The following is an 18,024-nucleotide window of genomic DNA, read 5'->3' as shown; positions in this document are numbered from 1 at the left end:
TACCAACTATTTTATATCATTTTATGATGTTTTATTTTATTTTGTTTTACTCTTTTCTCATCTGTAAAAAATGGCTGTGTATCTATGCTTTTATGTTGTGTGATCTTCAAATTGCTTTTAAGTGTTTCCTATTGTTTCACTTTAATGTTTTCATGTTTTGACAGGTGTTATATAAATAAAGTTTATTATTATTATTTTCTCCACTACAGCAAACATCTTTCTATTCCACTACATTTGTCGTTGCATTCCATTACATGTTTACATTGTTCTTTATATTTGTAAAAGTAAACCATGACCACAGGCGAATTGATCCACTGATCCAATCAGAGCGGACAGGTAACATTAGACCCCGCCTCCTGAAGCAAAATGGATTCAGATGAGGCCACCGCCATGACTCAGCAATTAATTAACATGACAATGCAGAGTGTTTTCAGTAGCATCATCTGCAGCATTATTTATTAATATGACTGCTATGTCTACTGTCAGCAAGTATTTACTTTTACTTACTTTTACTAATACTTTAAGTACATTAAAAGCAAGAACTTACTTTTGCTCTATGGCACCTTTACTCTTTGTACTTTTACTTTTGTGAAATGTTTAAGTGCTTCCTCCACCTCTGCCATTTTGCTACTTCAAACACGTTTTCCAGTCCGCAGAGCCAGGCCTCAAATATCGAGAGAGGTGACTCATGTCTCGTGGATAAACAACAATCAGTGTGTTTTAACTTTTTGGTTGAGTGGTTTGATCATTTTAACATTAACTTAGACCCACACCCTACTTGTCCTCTGCTGGTTCATCCTCCTCTGAGCTTCCATCTGGAATATGTCCCTCCATGTCCCCGTTGTAGGGAGATATTTTCACTCTGTTTTGGTTCACAAAGTCCAAAAGTAGCTCAATTTCAATAAACAAATTGTTCAGCTAAACAATACGGCTTTGTCTTGCTTTTTTGTTTGGACTGGGAAGCAGCCGCCACAGCCCCAAAAATGTCCCTTGCACACAGCAGAGCAGCTTCCTCTGCTCATGTCAAAATGTTTGTGGGCGTCAATAAAGAGAAGAAATGGCAGTGATTTTAATCGCCACCAGGTGAAGGGCTTCTGTTCCCAGCTGAAGTGACAACACCTAGCGAGACCTTCAATCATGAATGATTCAACAATAACTGCATCAACCCCCTGCAGGTACATGTGATCAATAGTACTTGTGCAATGAGTCAGTTGTAATCACAATTGATGAATAATCTATTGATCAATAATTGCTTATTCAGCTTTCCACAGGAGGCCGTTGAAAGAATGAGCAAACACGCTGCCAGTCGTCAAGTGAGCACTTCCTTTGTACTGTACACTGAGCAGTCTCCGACAACTGCTTCTTTTGCACTGTGTGACGTATGTTGTTATGAGACCTGTGTGTGGTGTGTTTTTAAGGATGTTTCACATGATGGAGGAACTGGGATATGTATAAACTGCAGTACAGACTGTTATGGCTGTAGTGTTCTTGTTCTGTCTCCCTGTTTTTCTCTTGTCTCTCCTCTAGCGCCACTCTGATTAACCGATCAGTCATCGATGAGGTGCACCTGGCCGGTGGATTGAGGTTCTTTAAAAACTCCTGTGTCAGGATCAGTAGAGGCTTCCAGTGTGGGGACTGCTGGTTCTGCTGGGCCTCAGCCTGGGATTTTAACATTGTGTGTATTGTGTCGTTTAATGTTAATAAATCCCATGTATGGGCTGTTTTAAAGGCTTTCTGTTGTCGTTTCATGTCAGTGATCTGACATGTTGTTTGCCCCATAGGGCCACATAATTGTGGGGTGTAACACAGACATGTCAAAATCATGTCATTAAGTGTATCCTTTAACATCCCCCTCAAAAGCTTTGTTTAGCTCATTATTCTGCTATCGAATGTCCCAGTCAATCAAATAACACTTGACTTAAATTTAAAGGTTGTGTGTAGAATTTACTGACATCTAGTGGTGAAGTTGCATGTTGCAGGTGAATACCCCTCACCTCACCCTCCCCTTCCCTGTCTAACATGGAGAACCCGTGGTAGCCTTCAGTTGTCATAAAAACTCAAAAGGGGTTTAGTTTGTCCAGTCTGGGCTACTGTCAAAAACATTAAATAACCACTAAATGTTTTGTATTTTGCTACTTATAATGTAAAATACTTCATAAAAGGGACATAAAGGCTGCTCTTCAATAGTGTGTTGAGTTATACCTGTGACCCGTGCTTGTCATTCAACATGGAGGACATCTCCCAGTGACTGAGGTTCAGGCTTTGATTAACACAAATAAGCACCAAACCAATCTATGTGATTTATACATACATTTACATTAGTGACATCAGTACCAGCTGCAGCCTTTGGACTTGGATAACTTGTTGACACCAGTTGAAGGAAACACGATGGAGAAGATATTTCTTTAAGCAGCAAATGAAACGGTTTTAAATACAAAAGACAAAAAGCGACTTCATCAATGGCTGTTTATTTTGATTTTATGAACGTTTGGGGGATTTGAAAGAAACGTGTGCTACATTTGAAATACTCAAACTGCTCAGTTAAACTCAGCAATATCAAAAGTAAAAACATTAATCATTAATGAAACTATTTTCCATCAGTTTACGATGCTACGATAATAAACATTGGTACACTTGGAGACAAAATGAAAAACAATGTTTTTTAAAAACAAGATTTAACTGTAAATCTTTATTCCGCTCCGATACTACACGAACAGTTAAAAACAAGTTGCTCTCCAGGATGTTGAGCTACATTGTGTGGAATGGTGCTCATTAAAAATGTGACTGTAGATTAAAGATCTATTGAATTAATGTATTAGAAAAGTAGATTCATTTCATGGGTGAAATATGATGTAATACATTCAACTAAAAGTTTCATACAGGCTTCTTTATCATCTCATTGTGTATTTCAATAAACTAATAAAAGCTATTCACAGTCCTCATGTTAACAAAGTGTTTTACAGTCAACAGCTACTTTCAAGTTACGACAACACATAAAAAAGACATTAAACCGAACACATACATACGGACACCTAACGTCGAAAGCCCCGCGGCACCATCCCAATTAAGACTCCTCTCTGATTGGCGTGCATCCAGAGAAAAAACTGTTCTGAAAACTCGTCAGGAGTCTTTTCTTCTTCTTGAGGAAACTGACTGTTGTTCTGTCCTCCCCTGCATCCTCCTCCTCTTCCTCCTCCTCTTCCTCTGGCAAGATGGGTTTCCTGAGCAGCTTCAGGTCTGAAGCGGTATGCCCCATGCTAACAATCTCTTTTAGCACCTAGAATGGTACAGATTGGTACATTAGTGCTGGTTCTGCATTAGATCTTTGTGGACCAAATACTAAACGCAAAAACACACAATTGAAATCAGAACAAATTTGAAATGTGGATTTGCAGAGTTTGCCTAAACAGGAGGAATAAAGGAGACCATATATTGTATATGAAGATGAATGACATGTCCACTTCCCCCCCACTATGCAGAAATCAAATTACATGATGTCATTTGAAGCCAGAGTATGCAAAGTGTCTATTGGGGGAATTGAGCCACGGTATCAATGTCCTGGCAATACACACACACTTTCATTTTCATTCATGGCATTTTGACACCTTTGTAGAGCAGCCTGCTGGAAATCTGATCCAAGTCTGACACATTTGCGAGCCTCTCTCGTCTTTGAGGAGTTCTCACACAGCAATTGGCAGCAATCACACACTGAACAGAGTCTGCAACTTTCAACTTGTGCTGGCAAATCAGGCTTAAAATCATGTAATGTGAATTAGACTTAAGAGAATGCATCTCAGTCCGTTTAAATCTTCTTCTTTTTAACTCTCAAGCACATATTCTGCATTTAAAAAGGCAATCATTCTCAAGACCACCGCATGAAGGATTTGTCTTTGTGGTGCTGAGTGTTCAGAAGAAGCCAGTTTACCTTCTTTGTGGGAGTACAAGATGGCGGCTTGAAGAAGGTGGTGTTATCAGGGCTGGCAGTTGTCGGTTCTTGAAGAGATTCAGAGTCTCTGGAAACATTTTCTGTCGGCCCAGCATCCTGGAATGAGACAAACGTTCAAAACCGAGAACAATGCTTATTGTTTCTTATACATTTATTATAAAAGAAGCCAATGTTTTCAATAAAGCAAAGCGAGGATATCTTTTCAGTTAAAAGTCAGATGTGACTGGACAAGTGGAAAGTGTCTGTGGCTGCAAATAAACTTTAACTAGAGCTCGTAACTAGAAGTCATTTTAGATTAATACAAATTTCATGTAATTAACTTAAATGTTTAACATTTCAATTCCATAATAGGTGAGGTCATGCAGTTGTCATAAATAAATTAGTCGTGAATAAATAAAAGCAAAAACGATAAAAATGATAACTTTTAACTTGATACGTTAATAATATTTGTGGCACTTATTACATTGATGATTGATATTAGTGAGTGTTCAAAACACATCCTGACAACACAACCTGCACATGTGAGAAAAGATTGTGTATCAGATTTTCTTTCACAACACTGAAAACATATACAGACAAAGTTTAAGTTGCATGTAACACACGTTATATAACTTTTTTTTGCCATTATTGATTTGTAAAATTTAATAATAATTCAAAAATATTCCTACCTAAGAACTGTAAGAACAACTGTTGTGTTAGATTAGTTAGTTAAAAGCCAGTCAGTTGATGATGCTGAACATGGTCTGACAATTCAACATGATTTACCTCAGAAGGCCCCTGGTTGTCCATATTTCGGCATTTCTCATGATCACACTGGCAGTTTTCCCCACACGTCATCTTTCCTTTGCGACATCTGCACTGTTTGTTACTGCAGCGACCTTTACACGCACACTGCAAGAGGAGAAATCATCACAATCGTGGCATTTGCATCAAAAGCCTGATCCTTATATGTGTATAGCCCATTAACCTGTAAAATGTGATACATAAACCGTTTTCAGACATGAGTTCTGGCAGAAGGCCGTTGAATTGGGTTCAGACTCGGCAGGAGAATCTGTGTTATTGTTGTTCACAACAACACAGAATCTTCCAGAGCATTCAGGTGCAAGCAGAGGCAGAAGGTAACGCATCAATACCGCAGTGGTGATCACATGTTTTTGTTTACAGCACATCAACACCACCCTTTATAACCAAAGCTCTCTGGACATCTTTGTGTCTTCTACATGTATGGCTCCACTTTTTCATCTGGAGATATTTGTGTTTTTGTTTTAGTCTGTCGCATGTTAGAGGCGTCATCAACACACCCACTTGCTCTTGGTGACATGAGCTGATTCAGACAGTCTGCTGAATTTTAACTGGGAGGCTGGCAGGAGAAACTCTGGACAAAGTTCAGACACCCTCCCTCAGACAATTGCGTTTTCATATACAGCCCCGCGGGGAAAATGTCAGAAGATTATCCAGAGTTCAGTGCATGTCTGAAAGCAGCTTTACAGATTTAGTAGACAGGTCAATTAATAGTCATTCTTTAAAGAGAAATTTAACACGAACAACATTTGTGACCTTCCACTGAACAAAGATGTCCCCCATCCCAGTCTTACCCCAGTTGCCTTCGGTTTTTTTGAGGCCCTGCGTCCCTTCTCGGGTTTCTCAGGGCGCCACTCCTCCTCCTCCTCCTCCTTCTCGCTCTCATTCTCAGACATCAGCTCTTCAATGCTGATGGCCATGTTCAGTGGTGCTTTTGCTGTGGTGAAGCGCTTCACTTTAGGCTTTTATTCATAGAGAGAAAAAAACAAAAACAAAACTTGGATTCAGCTACATAGCTTAATTATTAAAATAAAACAGATAACGTTCACAGAATCATTCACTCTTGGTGCATTGTTGTCTTACTTTACAACTTTCTGACTAAATCATTCTTAATATTGTTTTAGACAGACTTTGTTTTAATGCATTTTATTTTATTCATAACAAGATTACCAAGATACCTATTTATCACTGTACAGGCTCAGTGCTGTTGCTATATATGAATTTCTGATAGTAACTTCTACTCTTCCTCTCTTTTCACTTGGAAAACACTTGCTTAAGCTTGAAAAGTGCCAAATAAAATATATGTATATTCAATATAATGTAAATTTTTTCGTATTTAAATAACCCAACTTGAACATTAAACACACAATAGATAAAAAAGGTATAATATTTGCAATACCAACCTTTGGAGGAACGTACTCAAACGAGTCATCTGGGCTCTTTTCGTTGTTTATCGTAGGCACAAGGATCTTTTTCCCACTTGCCAGGTGAAGCAATGAGAGTTTCTATTGAGGAGAAACACAATATATGGTTGTGTTCAATCACACAGCACAGGCGAAGATAAATAAACAGCAACATCAAAATGCAACTATTTACCAGACGACACATTTTTCAATAGTACGTTTTTCTAAAGCTGTGTTATAAATTAAAGCACAGAATTTATTATTCATAATTTCACTTCACATTAAATGATAAGAAAATGTTTTTTTATTGAGTGAATTCTACAGTCACCTGTCTGTATTGCTCGTTCTGCTCCAGCAGTTTCTGGTTCTGCTCGCTTAATTCCTGCAGCTTTTCAAGCTCTTCTTCCTAAAATGATATTACAAATAAGCACGTGATTGACTTCGGCATGATTTTCTTAGAAAAACGGTGAGAGTGGATTAAACACTCTGGAACCAGCGGAGACAAACCTGAACTTTGAGGCGCTCGAGAAGCTCCTTCTCCTTTGAACTCTCCTCATCTGTCGGCTTTGTTGTGTCCAACTCACTACATATGGGTTTGCTCTGTAGCTGGTTAAGAAGGTAAAGCACCTGCGGACAGAAATGAAAAAAGTTAATATATATCACACAGTGCACACACAACTTATTATTTTATGGCTAACCTTTCTCTAAAAAGGATTATGATGGTTCAGACTGGTTCAAATGGACACCTTCTCTTGATGTTCCTGCTCCAGTTCCACCAACTGCTGCTGATGCTCCATGTCCATGGTTGACATCACATTTCTCTCATCAGCGAGCATCTTCCTTATATCTTGTGAGTTTCCTTTTTCCTGTTTGACTTCACTCTCCAGCTTGGAACTGGCTGTTTTAGCAGACACCAGCTAGATGAACCACAAAGCAGCAAATTAATGCGCGATGAATTAATTAAAAAAAAAAAGTTGTGAATCATGGGACTTTCTAAGAGAAGACAATCACCTCAGACATCAAGACTTTAAGGGCACACTTGGCTTCCACGATGCTTGTGATGGCGTCGATCCGCTGTTTCAAACGCCCCTCGCTGTCTGCGAGAAGAAGTTTCTGCTGGAGGTCAGCGATCTGGGCGTTCCTGTTCAAATACAAATTAGTCTGAACACTTAATTATCCCTTTGCTGAACAAGGATATACAGAAATAGAGTTTTTTGTAAAATCTATATCATGGTTTCACAGTCACAAAATTATTAGTATTAGGCCATCTTGATATAGAAAAGAATTCTAAGATCGCGAGAATAGTGTTACCAGCATTACCAACATAAAGATGTAATGGAGAACAATGTCATAATTTTAAGAGAATAAAGCTAAAGAAATAAAATTCCTTCTGGATCCCAAATCTTGAACGTAGATGTAACCAACAATAACCCTGCAGTTGAATGCTACCAAACATTTCCAAATCCGCGTGATCGTCAGAATTGACAGTTTCTTACACAATCATTTCAAAGTCCTGATACTTGTGATAATGTGGTGCTCTTTTTAAGAATATTTTCAGTATTCGTATTGTTGCTTACTGTATAATGAGTGACATCTGCTCAAATTCTTCTGACATGTAGCCTAAAATTAGGATTTTATTCTTGTAAAAATTTTGACTGCTCTTCTCGTAATATTACAACTGAATTCTTATTATTTCCTCCATTTATTTGGCAATCCAATGCATTGACATGAAATGAAAGCACATACAGTATCTTGAAAGAAAATGTGCAATATCCGCTTTAGCCAGATGGTGGCGACTACCAGCAGACATTAGCGAGCTCAGGATGGAACATTGTTCAGTTTTTTAAACTATTTTGCAAATGAGAAACATATTAGCTGATAAATATGTATTGGAAAGTATTTCAGCCTGAGGTAAGACAGAGTTTGATAAATGCAGATTAAATATAAAGCTCAAATCAAATGAACAGTTTAGGACCAAGTCTGAGAGGGTTTCTGTGACTCACCTGAGAGCCATTTCTGTCTGCAGGTTCTCCACCTGTTTGGTCAGAGGCGTTTCCAGCGCCCCGTGGCTCTCCAGCTCAGAGATGATCAGGGTCCGGCGCTGCATGAATGGACAAAATTAAACTGTGATTTTATGTAACATTTCTGCTCTGTTGGTGCAATGACTTCTCACTTATTCTCACTTTTGTGGATTTTTATCTCAAGTTCAGCTCACCCTTATTTTGGTAGCAGGTCTCTCCCCGGCATCGAGCTGCTGTTTTAGATGGTTGATCTCCTGAGCCAACACTTTTCTGTCGTCCAGCAGGTCAGTGAGGTGGCGCCGGGCCTCTTCTGTACTGACCATCACCTCCACTTCATTGAGAAGCCAAGTCTGATCACATAAACGCAGGGTTAACAATACAAAGATGGTCAATATAGAAATATTTCATTGTACAACCTACTCATGTATTATTATAAATATAATTCCATTTGCATTTAATGACCTCTAATTGACAAAATAAAAGTCAATGCCACTAGAAGCAGGTTTTACTACCTTAACTCTTGCAGCAGCTCCCTCTATTCCTCTGTTCTGAGCATCTTTCCGTTTGTCTACCACCTCACTTCTCTTCTGTAGAGCATCTTTCAGCCGTTTGTTTGCAGCTGCAGCCTGAAAGGGAAACAATAAACTTGCAAAATTCAACTTTGGATCATTTCAGGTTATATTTAATTTAAGCGGTTTAACATGAACATGATATTCAAACTTAATTATCTTAGAGCATGAGTCAATCAGACGTTTGTTGGTACAAAATATAATGTTTATGGTATGTATTTTCTATTTTACAGATACTGAAAATATTAAAGCAAGCATATTTACTTTGAGATCAAACGTCTCACCTCTTCAGTTTTACGACGCAGAATATTGGCCTGTTTCTGGAAATCCCGCTCGAGTTTCAGCATCTCGTACTGGCGCTTACGATCCTGTAAAAAAAATGAAGACAAAGAATTGAGAAAAGAAAAATCACTGAGTGAATTAAAGTGTCTCAAGAAGAAGTTGATCCTTACACACCTTCTCCTTCAGCTGCAGCACCTCTCTGTCCTTCTTGCTCTTCCATTGTCTGAATTTATCAGAGTCCTCCCTCATCTGTCTCATCAGCTGCGTACGCTGCGTCTTCATGGACTGTGAGAAAGTGTTATTGTGCTTAGATTGGGCATCTTAGATGTGAAACAAGTAGTATTAAAATGGTCACCATCACAGACATTAAATAAATGGAAAGAATATCAGTTGTTACCTGTATCTCGTGCATGAGTTTGCCAACTTTCTGAACTGAGGATTCTTTGATTTTTATCATTTTAGACTGATCAAGAAGCTTCTTCTTCATGTCTGTGAGCTGACCCTCGAGCTCCTGCAGCCTCTTCCTCCGCTGCTCACTAAGCCTACAAGACGGAGGTGATGTTTGTCAGACAAAGATAGAAGTAAAAGAGTGAGGGCTTATTAGTTCACTTTTGAAATTTTACATAAAAACCAATAAAACTCATAAATAGGCTTCAATATTACATGGAGATGCAACAAAACCACAGCAAAAGAAAAACTCAGTATTCCTACTTGGCCTGGTTAGTGTCTTTCTTTGCAGACTGAAGAGCCAACACAAGATCCTCTTTCTCCTTCTGCAGAGATTCCACTGACGACTGTAGAGACATCACGTTTTTCTGTGGGAGACACATTGTTCTGAAGATTAAAACCTGTTCAATTTTCAAAACTTAATTTATATGGCTCATAACAAATATTAATCACACAAAAACACTATGATATATACATAACCCATTTCAATGCTCACACGACCCACCTCATGTTAAGTGGATTCCCACACAATCAATGTCAGTAAATTCAAAAAATCATAGGATCATAAATAGGATTTAGAATTTAAATATACAGAATATGAGCACAATATTACAAAGCAGTTTTTAAGCCATTCATGTCAGAAATGTATCAAACATTCTCTTACCTGGTGCTCTGACTGCATCGGCTCAAGCTGGCTGTCATTCTGGCACATTTTCTTCACAAAAGCTTCCTTCAAACTCAACACTTTGTTCAGCTCGATCAGTTCCTTGGAGAGCTGGGCCTGCCGCAATGCATGATGGGTTGCAAAGGCCTCCGGGGAGTCCTTACCACCGGCGGCATCCTGTTTAATGTGTTGGAAGTGGGGAACATCTTACATTACATATCATTCAGGAGTAAAAAGATAAGAAAGGAGACACTTTTTTATTCTTTGACAAATGTTATTTCATGTGAATAATAAGAGCATAAATGTAAACGTACTGATTGGTTGTCTTCTGCAGCATTATTACTTCCATTCGCAGACATCTCAGGTACGTCCTCTCCTGCAGCCATAGCTTCGATGGAGGCAGTTATGCCTGCGCTCTCATTCTTTTAAAATCCAACAAACAGTAAAACTGTTTAAAAAATAATGGTTTTGAGATACAAATTATCCAGAGCTGGATATATAGTCGAGATTGTAGGTATCTGGACAGAAACATATTTTTGGTCTTCAAGCTCCGAGTTTCAGTACATTCAATTTGAAAAGAAATAATTGGTACAAAGTGCCAGCTTTCATTTGAACAGTGTCCAAACTGCACACGCTTCAAAAGCTGTGCTCAATAAATAATGGTCAAAAAGCTCAATTCACTTATTAATTATAGATTACACAAGTGAGTCTATAAAAAGTAAAATATGATGTCCACTGCAAATTTCAGTAAATCTCGACCCTGCTGTCTTTTGGTGAATAATTGTATAAGTTGACTTTAGTACCTTGAGCTCTAAGATGACTTCTTGCAGATTCCTCATCACCTCAACATTTTCCTTCAATTCCTGGTCATCCAGCGTCTCCAACAATTTCTCAAGATCCACTGTACATCTGAAACAAAGGTAAATAAAGAGTAAGGCTCAATATAATCAACTCCTTGGTCAATACACTTTTTACATCAATCATTTAATACCTTTTCTCAACAGAAGATATAGTCTTTCAGGTACAAAAAAAAACCAGTTGTACTGTTAAAGCTCTTGAGATCGTTAGTATGCAACAACAAATAAAAAGGAAAAAAATCTGACGATCCAAAGCTAAACTAAACCTTAAAGAAGAATGGCTTGGCACAGAAACGTTTTCTATGTCTTCATTATTCTCTGTCCGACCCTTTAAATCACTCCTGGCTTCATGCCTTTGTGAACTTACGCTGCATGGTGCCGCAGTTGTTCCAGTTTGCTTTGCAGTACCTCATTTGCGTGTTCCGTCTATAGAATAGAGCAAATGCAATATGTTAAACACGATGGAGAACAATACTGAACAGTAAACTGTCAGATAAAAGGAAACACCAAAAGATAAACTAAGTGAATGAATAAAACTTTTTTTATATCAACAGCCATTTTATTTTTCTGTTTTCAGTTATGGTTTTGAAAGAGGGAAGGTCAACTTTAAGGTCATCACCATAATGATCTTTTCAAACATGAAGGCGGTCTGTCCAGCTGCCTCACTCAGTTCCCTGCTCAGCTTAATGTTCTCGCCCTGCAGAGCGCGGTTCCTTTCCACCAGCTTGGTAACATTCTCCGATGAATCTGACCTGTAACAGACGGACTGTGTGACTGTTGCAGCCTTTTGCTGTGGGTAATACTGTAACCCTGGTGTATTTATCTCACATTATGTAACTGGGGAATTTTTTGTCTTACCCAGAGAGCACCGGAGCTACCCCTCCACGGGCATGCAGGAGCATCACCTGCAGCTCCTGAACCTAAAGAATAAATCAAGACACTTAAACCATCAACTTTAAAGAGAGGAAGGTAGATTGCGTGTCACGGACTCTCAGCTTTATCAATCTTTGATTTCTTTTTTAAACAATAGTTAATATAAACAAAGATTTCCAGCTTGTAAATAAGTAACTGAGCTGAATTTACTCGACAAAGATTTTTTTTCAGTCTCTGTACCTGTTGTTTCAAACGGCCCATTTCTGCAGATCTGGGGTCAACATTGACGATTGGTTTGTTTTTAATTTTGCGAGCTCTGTCCGCGTATCGCAGGGTGTTGATGGTCTCCTCCATGTTTGAGTCTGCCGGACTGATGCACGCAATCATCAAAGTGTGGCTATTGCCTCCTAGAGAGTCTGATGAAGCAAATACAGAAAAAAACAAAAGTTGTCGGTTTTGCGTTCAACAACACGCACGCAACAGAACAGATACATGGATGAAAAATTAAGACTTTCAAACAGACAGTTAGACACTAAAAGTGAGAATGGAATCTGACTAACATAATGACCAATGACTAAAGCCTACTTTGTAGCAGGCGGGTGAGTTTGGAGTCTCTGTAAGGAACAAAGGAGTTTTTCTTGCTTTCATCTCCCAACGCACTGATGACGTTACCCAAAGACAAAAGGCCGCGATTGATGCTGATGCCTACAGAAGAAAATAAATGGCATCAAAACAGAAATAGTGTTATTAAGGATACAATCACAATACAAAGAGTATAAAGTTCATAAGGAGTATATACAAAATTTGGGGGAAACATAAATTGAGAGTTGACAACTTATAAATAACTGAATCTTAAGAAAATTTGATATATTAATTTACCTTCTTTTAACCGATCGCCCTCTGCTTTGGTTTTCTTTTGTCGCTCTGAACCAGCTAAATCCACAAGGTGCAACTTTGAAACCATTGAGTCGACTCTGCAACAAAAGTTTAAATTGTTCAAAAGCATGTATTGCATATAGAACTGCACATAATAGTCCAATTTCAGGGTCAGTAGCATATGGTATCTCTACAACAAAAAACACTAACAACAAACAAACCAGCCTCTGTGGAGATTGTCAAACATTTAAAATGACTGAGTCTGAAGAAAATGATTTGCTAGTCTAATGAAACTCTGTCTTGAGAACACCAGGCACTGATCACCACTGAGCCCATTGGATGTCAACTGATGACAAATTAGTCTCTGGGGGCAACAGCCAATATTTTGGGGCTTGCGGTCTCGACAGCAGATATATGGGCCAAAACTGCATTCACTGCACATTGTTTACAGTTTGACTTGTTTCTTTTATCACACAAGTCAAACTTGTGTCCACATAAAAACACAAAAAGTGATACTTTGATGTTTCAGATTCAGACAACATTTTAGGTTTAATAAGTTAAAAAGCCAATAGCAAACACATTTCAGTCAATGTGTTCCGCCTCTATTTCTCTCAACACAGACCATTTACCTGAGGGCAACAAAAGTCAGCTCGAATGTGATTGGTCAAACTAGAAACAGAAACCAGACGCTTCCAGGCCCAAAATCTTGTCCCTCACAGATCCGGCATATTCACATGTAGAATCTGGTTAAAGAGATTAGGCTAAAACCAACCAAACGGTGCAGCATGGTGGTGGCAGCAGCCTCATGCAATAGGGGGTACTGCACAGCAACACAGGCAAGGAGACTGGTCACGAATAATGCAGCCAAATACAGCTATTGCTCCCTGAAGAAACCTACTCCAGAATGCAGGCTGGGGCAAGAAGAGCCAAGTAGATACTGGAGTGGCTTCAGGACAAGTCTCTGACTGCCTTTAAGTAGCCTGGCCAAACTCCAGACTTAAAACCCATTGAGCCCTGAAGATGGCAGCTCACAGACACTTCACACTAATCTGATGGGACCATGAGAGGATTTGCCAGGAAGAAAAAGCTAAACAGCACAGCTCCAGGTGTGCAAAGCTTGGAAAGACTTTAAGAAAAAAACTTGAAGTCATAATTGCAGTTCCTTCAAAGTACTGAGTTAAAGGTCTGAACAATATGAGAGAGTTAAGTTTGTGGTGTTAAAGGTATGTTAAACCAACAAGTAAGTATCACAATGATAAAATGATTAATGGAGAAAACACCACACTGACTTGTCTGTCCCTCTGCGCTGCTCCAGTGTGATGGTGAAGATGGCATGTGAGCGTGAAGAAGCAGCATTCATAGCTGTTGAGCCGACAGTGCGAGCAGAGTTTCCCACCTCTAGACAGCCCACCATCTCCTGGGCAGTGAACACCTTCCTCTCAGTTAAGCCCACAATCTGTAAAAGACAGTCAATGAAAACACAGGCTGACACCAACATATAGAATTAGACATGGATGTAGTTTATTCAGGTTTATCTGTCCATTGATTATAAGCTCCCAATACAAGAGACAATGTGTGATGTCACTCACCTTAATGCCATCTTTGGGATCTTCCCGAATGCTGATGGAAGGTTTATCTTTAGATGAAGATAGCAAGTCCAATATATCTTCATTATAGATCTACAATCAAAAGGAAATGCTTCACCAAATAAAATTATATAACTATTGTGCAGTAAAGTAACATTTGCTGCATGACGAAGACAACAATAAATGTCATTTAAAAAAATGTATAACACAAAACAATATGTCCACCAACCTCCAGGTAAGATACTGCCAGAGAGAAATCACTGTCTTTCCGTTTCTCACTTTCCTGAAATATTCTCTGGATAACTCTTGGGATAACTCCAACTGAAGAATCATTCTCCTGAGCTGATGTGTATGTTCCTCCCATGGAGAAGGTCTTTCCTGATCCCGTTTGTCCGTAAGCAAGAACCGTGGCATGGTAGCCTACAAAAAGGACAATTTAGTGAGGATACAAAATGACGAAGACAACAAAAACAATAATTTGACTTGACTTAGTTCATTTGATGATGCTCTACATTTTACTTTTTTGCAGCCAATAATGATATTACATCTCTTTAAGCAAAACTATAGATCCAAATCTGTTCTTATTTTGCAGACCCTGCATGGTCATATCCCAGTACTAGGGTAAAACTGGACAGACAGAGACAATCGCTGTTTCACAAGGCATAGCTACCTTTGAAAAGCCCAGACAATAAGGGGGACACAGCCGTACTGTAGACTTCTTCTTGCTCAGCATTGGGATCGAACACATAATCATAGGTGAACGCCTTCTCTGTGCCGACAATTATCTGAAAACAAACATAAATTTAGCAATTTTTACGCATTAAAGTTTAACACATAAGTATTTTCCCAAATGATTGAGCTCACACCTGGGGCTCGTCAGGCACATAAGTGAGACAGCACTGACATCCTTCATTGATTTCTTTCGGTACCAACGGACGGCATCGCAAAGCAACCCGCACTGGGATCACCTTCCCCTCCTCATTTGTCATGATGAGAGATTCCAGTAAATATCCTGTTAGGGAAGAAAAGAAGAAAAAGGGAAGAGGAGGATGTTATAATGAAGAAGAGAAGTGAGTAACACCAGTCCAATAATGTGGCCAGATGTGTCATCAGAAGTCCTTAAATATTTTCACTGGAAAAGGGACTTATGAAAAAAACATTACATATCGTTCAGGAGTAAAAAAAAACATTAATATAGAAGCCAAGATATTTTCTATGTAAAGATATAGTAGGGTAATGGTATCCAGAGCAGAGAATAGAATCACAATCCAGCATGTTGTGATCGGAGCTTTTCTGTTCTTTGTTTTAGTCGCTACTCCAGGCACACATTAATGTCATGTATATCGTCCCTCCCCGTGTTTATAAAGCAAGATGAGAGTCCAGTACAGCATTCAGGTGATGCAAACATGACACTCAGGTGAGTTTGTCAGTTAAACATAACCTTTAAAACAAGAGACACTAAAAAATAAAGTGCTGACACTGACCCAAGTGGGAGATAAACCCAGTGATTCCTGTTATTCAAAATAAGAATTTTCTCATGAGGAGACTATAGCTATATGCCTAGCGTCAATGTTTTGTTATAATTTGAGAACAGCAGGGAAAACATTGAAATTGAAGAAAGCAACTCAACAGTGACGATGAGACAACATCAAAGTTCTGTTATTTATATACAGTAGCTGTCGTAGTGGCTGGCATTATAATGGAATTTTTGCTCCAGATAGATAGATGTGATTTGAAGAAAAAACTTCTTAAAGATCTCTCTGTGTAATAATGATAATAATAATAACATCTGCAGTTGTCTTTCAGTTGACTGTCCTTTGTTGTTATGTTACCCTTTACTTCAAAATGACTATAAATAAAGGAAAGTCCCATTGTTTTATCATTATTCCTAAAACGTTGAATAACATACCTATACAAATTCTAGTTATTATTATTATTATGTATACCGATGTAAACATGATTAATACATTTGAAATGGAAATGTCAGATACACTTTATTACCATACACTAAAATACATAATCTTCTGTTATGACCGTGTTTGATCAAACTGAACTGTGTGGCACAGGGATATTCACCATCTTGTCCTATATTGTAAAGTATAAAGTTACACATGTGGGCAGCAGTCCCCACATGTAGTACAGTCAAGGTAAATGGTATCAGTGTCTGGAACATGGGACTGGTTTTATGGCGGTGAATCTAACAATTGTCTCGGGAGAATCGATATGGGTGTTGTCACAACTGTCCCCAGAGTCGGTCCACGATTCACCGTGTGTGGAGCAGCTGATTTGCCTGAGGATAACACCACAGCTTCCAGTTCCATTAACCGAGCGGACACATCAGAACCGAGCTGTGTGTTAAGATATCACCCTGCGACGAACCGTTTTACGATAACTCATCTATTTCCCTGTGATGTCACTCGGTCAATCGGTTCGTATTATAGGACACACGAGCCAGTAGGCTAACCGCAGCTCCCGTTCATTCCAATGGAGACGCACTGAAACTCAAGCTAGCAACTTTGTCGTTAGCGGTGGTTAAAAGTGCATTCGAACGAATTGACAGCAGCACTGGTGGAGAAACAAACCACCGTGAACCGAGCGCCCTGATAACATCATGTCATCAACTAGCTAGCTGCCGTTATTAGCAATACGTTGATTTTTTTTTAAGTTACCTTTCCACGTCTCCTCCAACAGCACGAAACGTGTGTCACCGAACTTGCACCCGGAGGCTGTGGTCGATAGAAGAGGACATGGATATCCGCGCGCCTCTGTGAAACGTTTCCTCTGAGTGTTGACTTGTTGTAAACGTTGTTCTTGGCCTGTGTTGTTGAGGCCGACGTCGTCTGTGAGATGAGTGTTGTTACTGCCCGCCACTTTCAAACACCCGGCTCCTCCCCGCGCAGCCTTCTTCTACGCGTGCTTTATGGCACCTGCGCCGCTTTACTGACCCCCACAGGAAGAATAGAAAAGTACAGCATTGACAAAGGATGCATTATGAGCTTTATGTTTGTGCACATACAGGGAATTTGAGTCTGTTGAGCATTGCTCTAGTAAAAGATCATACAGCGTATATTGAGTTAAGGATATTACAAACAACTTAACAATAAATAACACATACAAAGAATGATAGATTAAGAATTGTGCAAAAAATAAGCAACAGACAATATGTACAAAGAGTGATGAATGGGAAATTAATACGCCAAGACTCTAGTGTGTGCAAGTCAGCTGCTCTGTCAATGATTATAAGATGGTATTAATGCAATCACTCTCTATCTTTCTCTGTTTATCTTAAAGTCTGAGAGAATTATTCTGCTTGTCATTCTTGTGCTAGAAACCATGCAGTTCCTAAATGTAGTCAACAAAGTAAGATATCTGGGTCACATCATTAGGAACGATTTATGTGGTGATGACGGTGAGTGCTGTAAACTGTATGCACAAGCCAGCATGTTGGCACGTGAATTCTCTGTGTACAGATGATGTTTAAAGAGCACTTTGTAGAGCCTGCTGTACTCCACTTTTCACAGCCCATCTGTGGTGCAGCCGTAGTCATGCAAAACTGAAAAGGTCTTCATGCAGGTGGGATATAACGGTGCATTCAGAAATTTTCTACAGCTTCCGAGATGGATAAGTGCAAGTCACATGAATGTGGCCATCAATATTTGATGCTCTGCTGAGGAATTTTACGTATTAGTTAATTTGATT

At 39.1% G+C, this 18,024-nt stretch overlaps 1 protein-coding gene across 1 annotated transcript; it reads right to left on the bottom strand.

The window, feature by feature from the left end:
• Nucleotides 1-2,665: 2,665 nt before the first annotated feature.
• kif4 (kinesin family member 4) lies at nt 2,666-17,227 on the bottom strand. The gene is made up of 31 exons (XM_034606024.1): nt 16,995-17,227; nt 15,192-15,337; nt 14,996-15,110; nt 14,555-14,745; nt 14,329-14,418; nt 14,029-14,195; nt 12,743-12,837; nt 12,449-12,568; nt 12,104-12,279; nt 11,849-11,910; nt 11,610-11,742; nt 11,358-11,416; nt 10,937-11,042; nt 10,448-10,555; nt 10,134-10,310; nt 9,734-9,837; nt 9,420-9,564; nt 9,197-9,307; nt 9,025-9,108; nt 8,684-8,797; nt 8,366-8,521; nt 8,154-8,251; nt 7,162-7,291; nt 6,897-7,067; nt 6,658-6,777; nt 6,479-6,556; nt 6,151-6,252; nt 5,542-5,709; nt 4,712-4,837; nt 3,926-4,042; nt 2,666-3,277 (listed from the first exon to the last, which is right to left on the bottom strand). Exons 2-31 carry the CDS (start codon nt 15,312-15,314, stop codon nt 3,065-3,067), a joined length of 3,759 nt encoding a protein of 1,252 aa, XP_034461915.1. The 5' UTR covers nt 15,315-15,337; nt 16,995-17,227; the 3' UTR covers nt 2,666-3,064.
• Between the last annotated feature and the right edge of the window lie 797 nt (nt 17,228-18,024).

Source organism: Hippoglossus hippoglossus, chromosome 14 (genome assembly GCF_009819705.1).
Source record: "Hippoglossus hippoglossus isolate fHipHip1 chromosome 14, fHipHip1.pri, whole genome shotgun sequence".
Taxonomy (NCBI): domain Eukaryota; kingdom Metazoa; phylum Chordata; class Actinopteri; order Pleuronectiformes; family Pleuronectidae; genus Hippoglossus; species Hippoglossus hippoglossus.
Note: the sequence above shows the minus strand (reverse complement) of the source record. Positions and strands in the feature narration are given on the sequence as shown.

Bases quoted from the DNA above. Each gene is read 5' to 3' on its own strand.
- kif4 (XM_034606024.1), bottom strand. From the start codon at position 15,314: ATGACAAATGAGGAGGGGAAGGTGATCCCAGTGCGGGTTGCTTTGCGA. The intron at 9,838-10,133 runs GTAAGAGAATGT...TGTCTCCCACAG, and splicing joins CGATGCAGTCAGAGCACCAG to AAAAACGTGATGTCTCTACA. The intron at 3,278-3,925 runs GTAAACTGGCTT...GTACCATTCTAG, and splicing joins CTTGTACTCCCACAAAGAAG to GTGCTAAAAGAGATTGTTAG.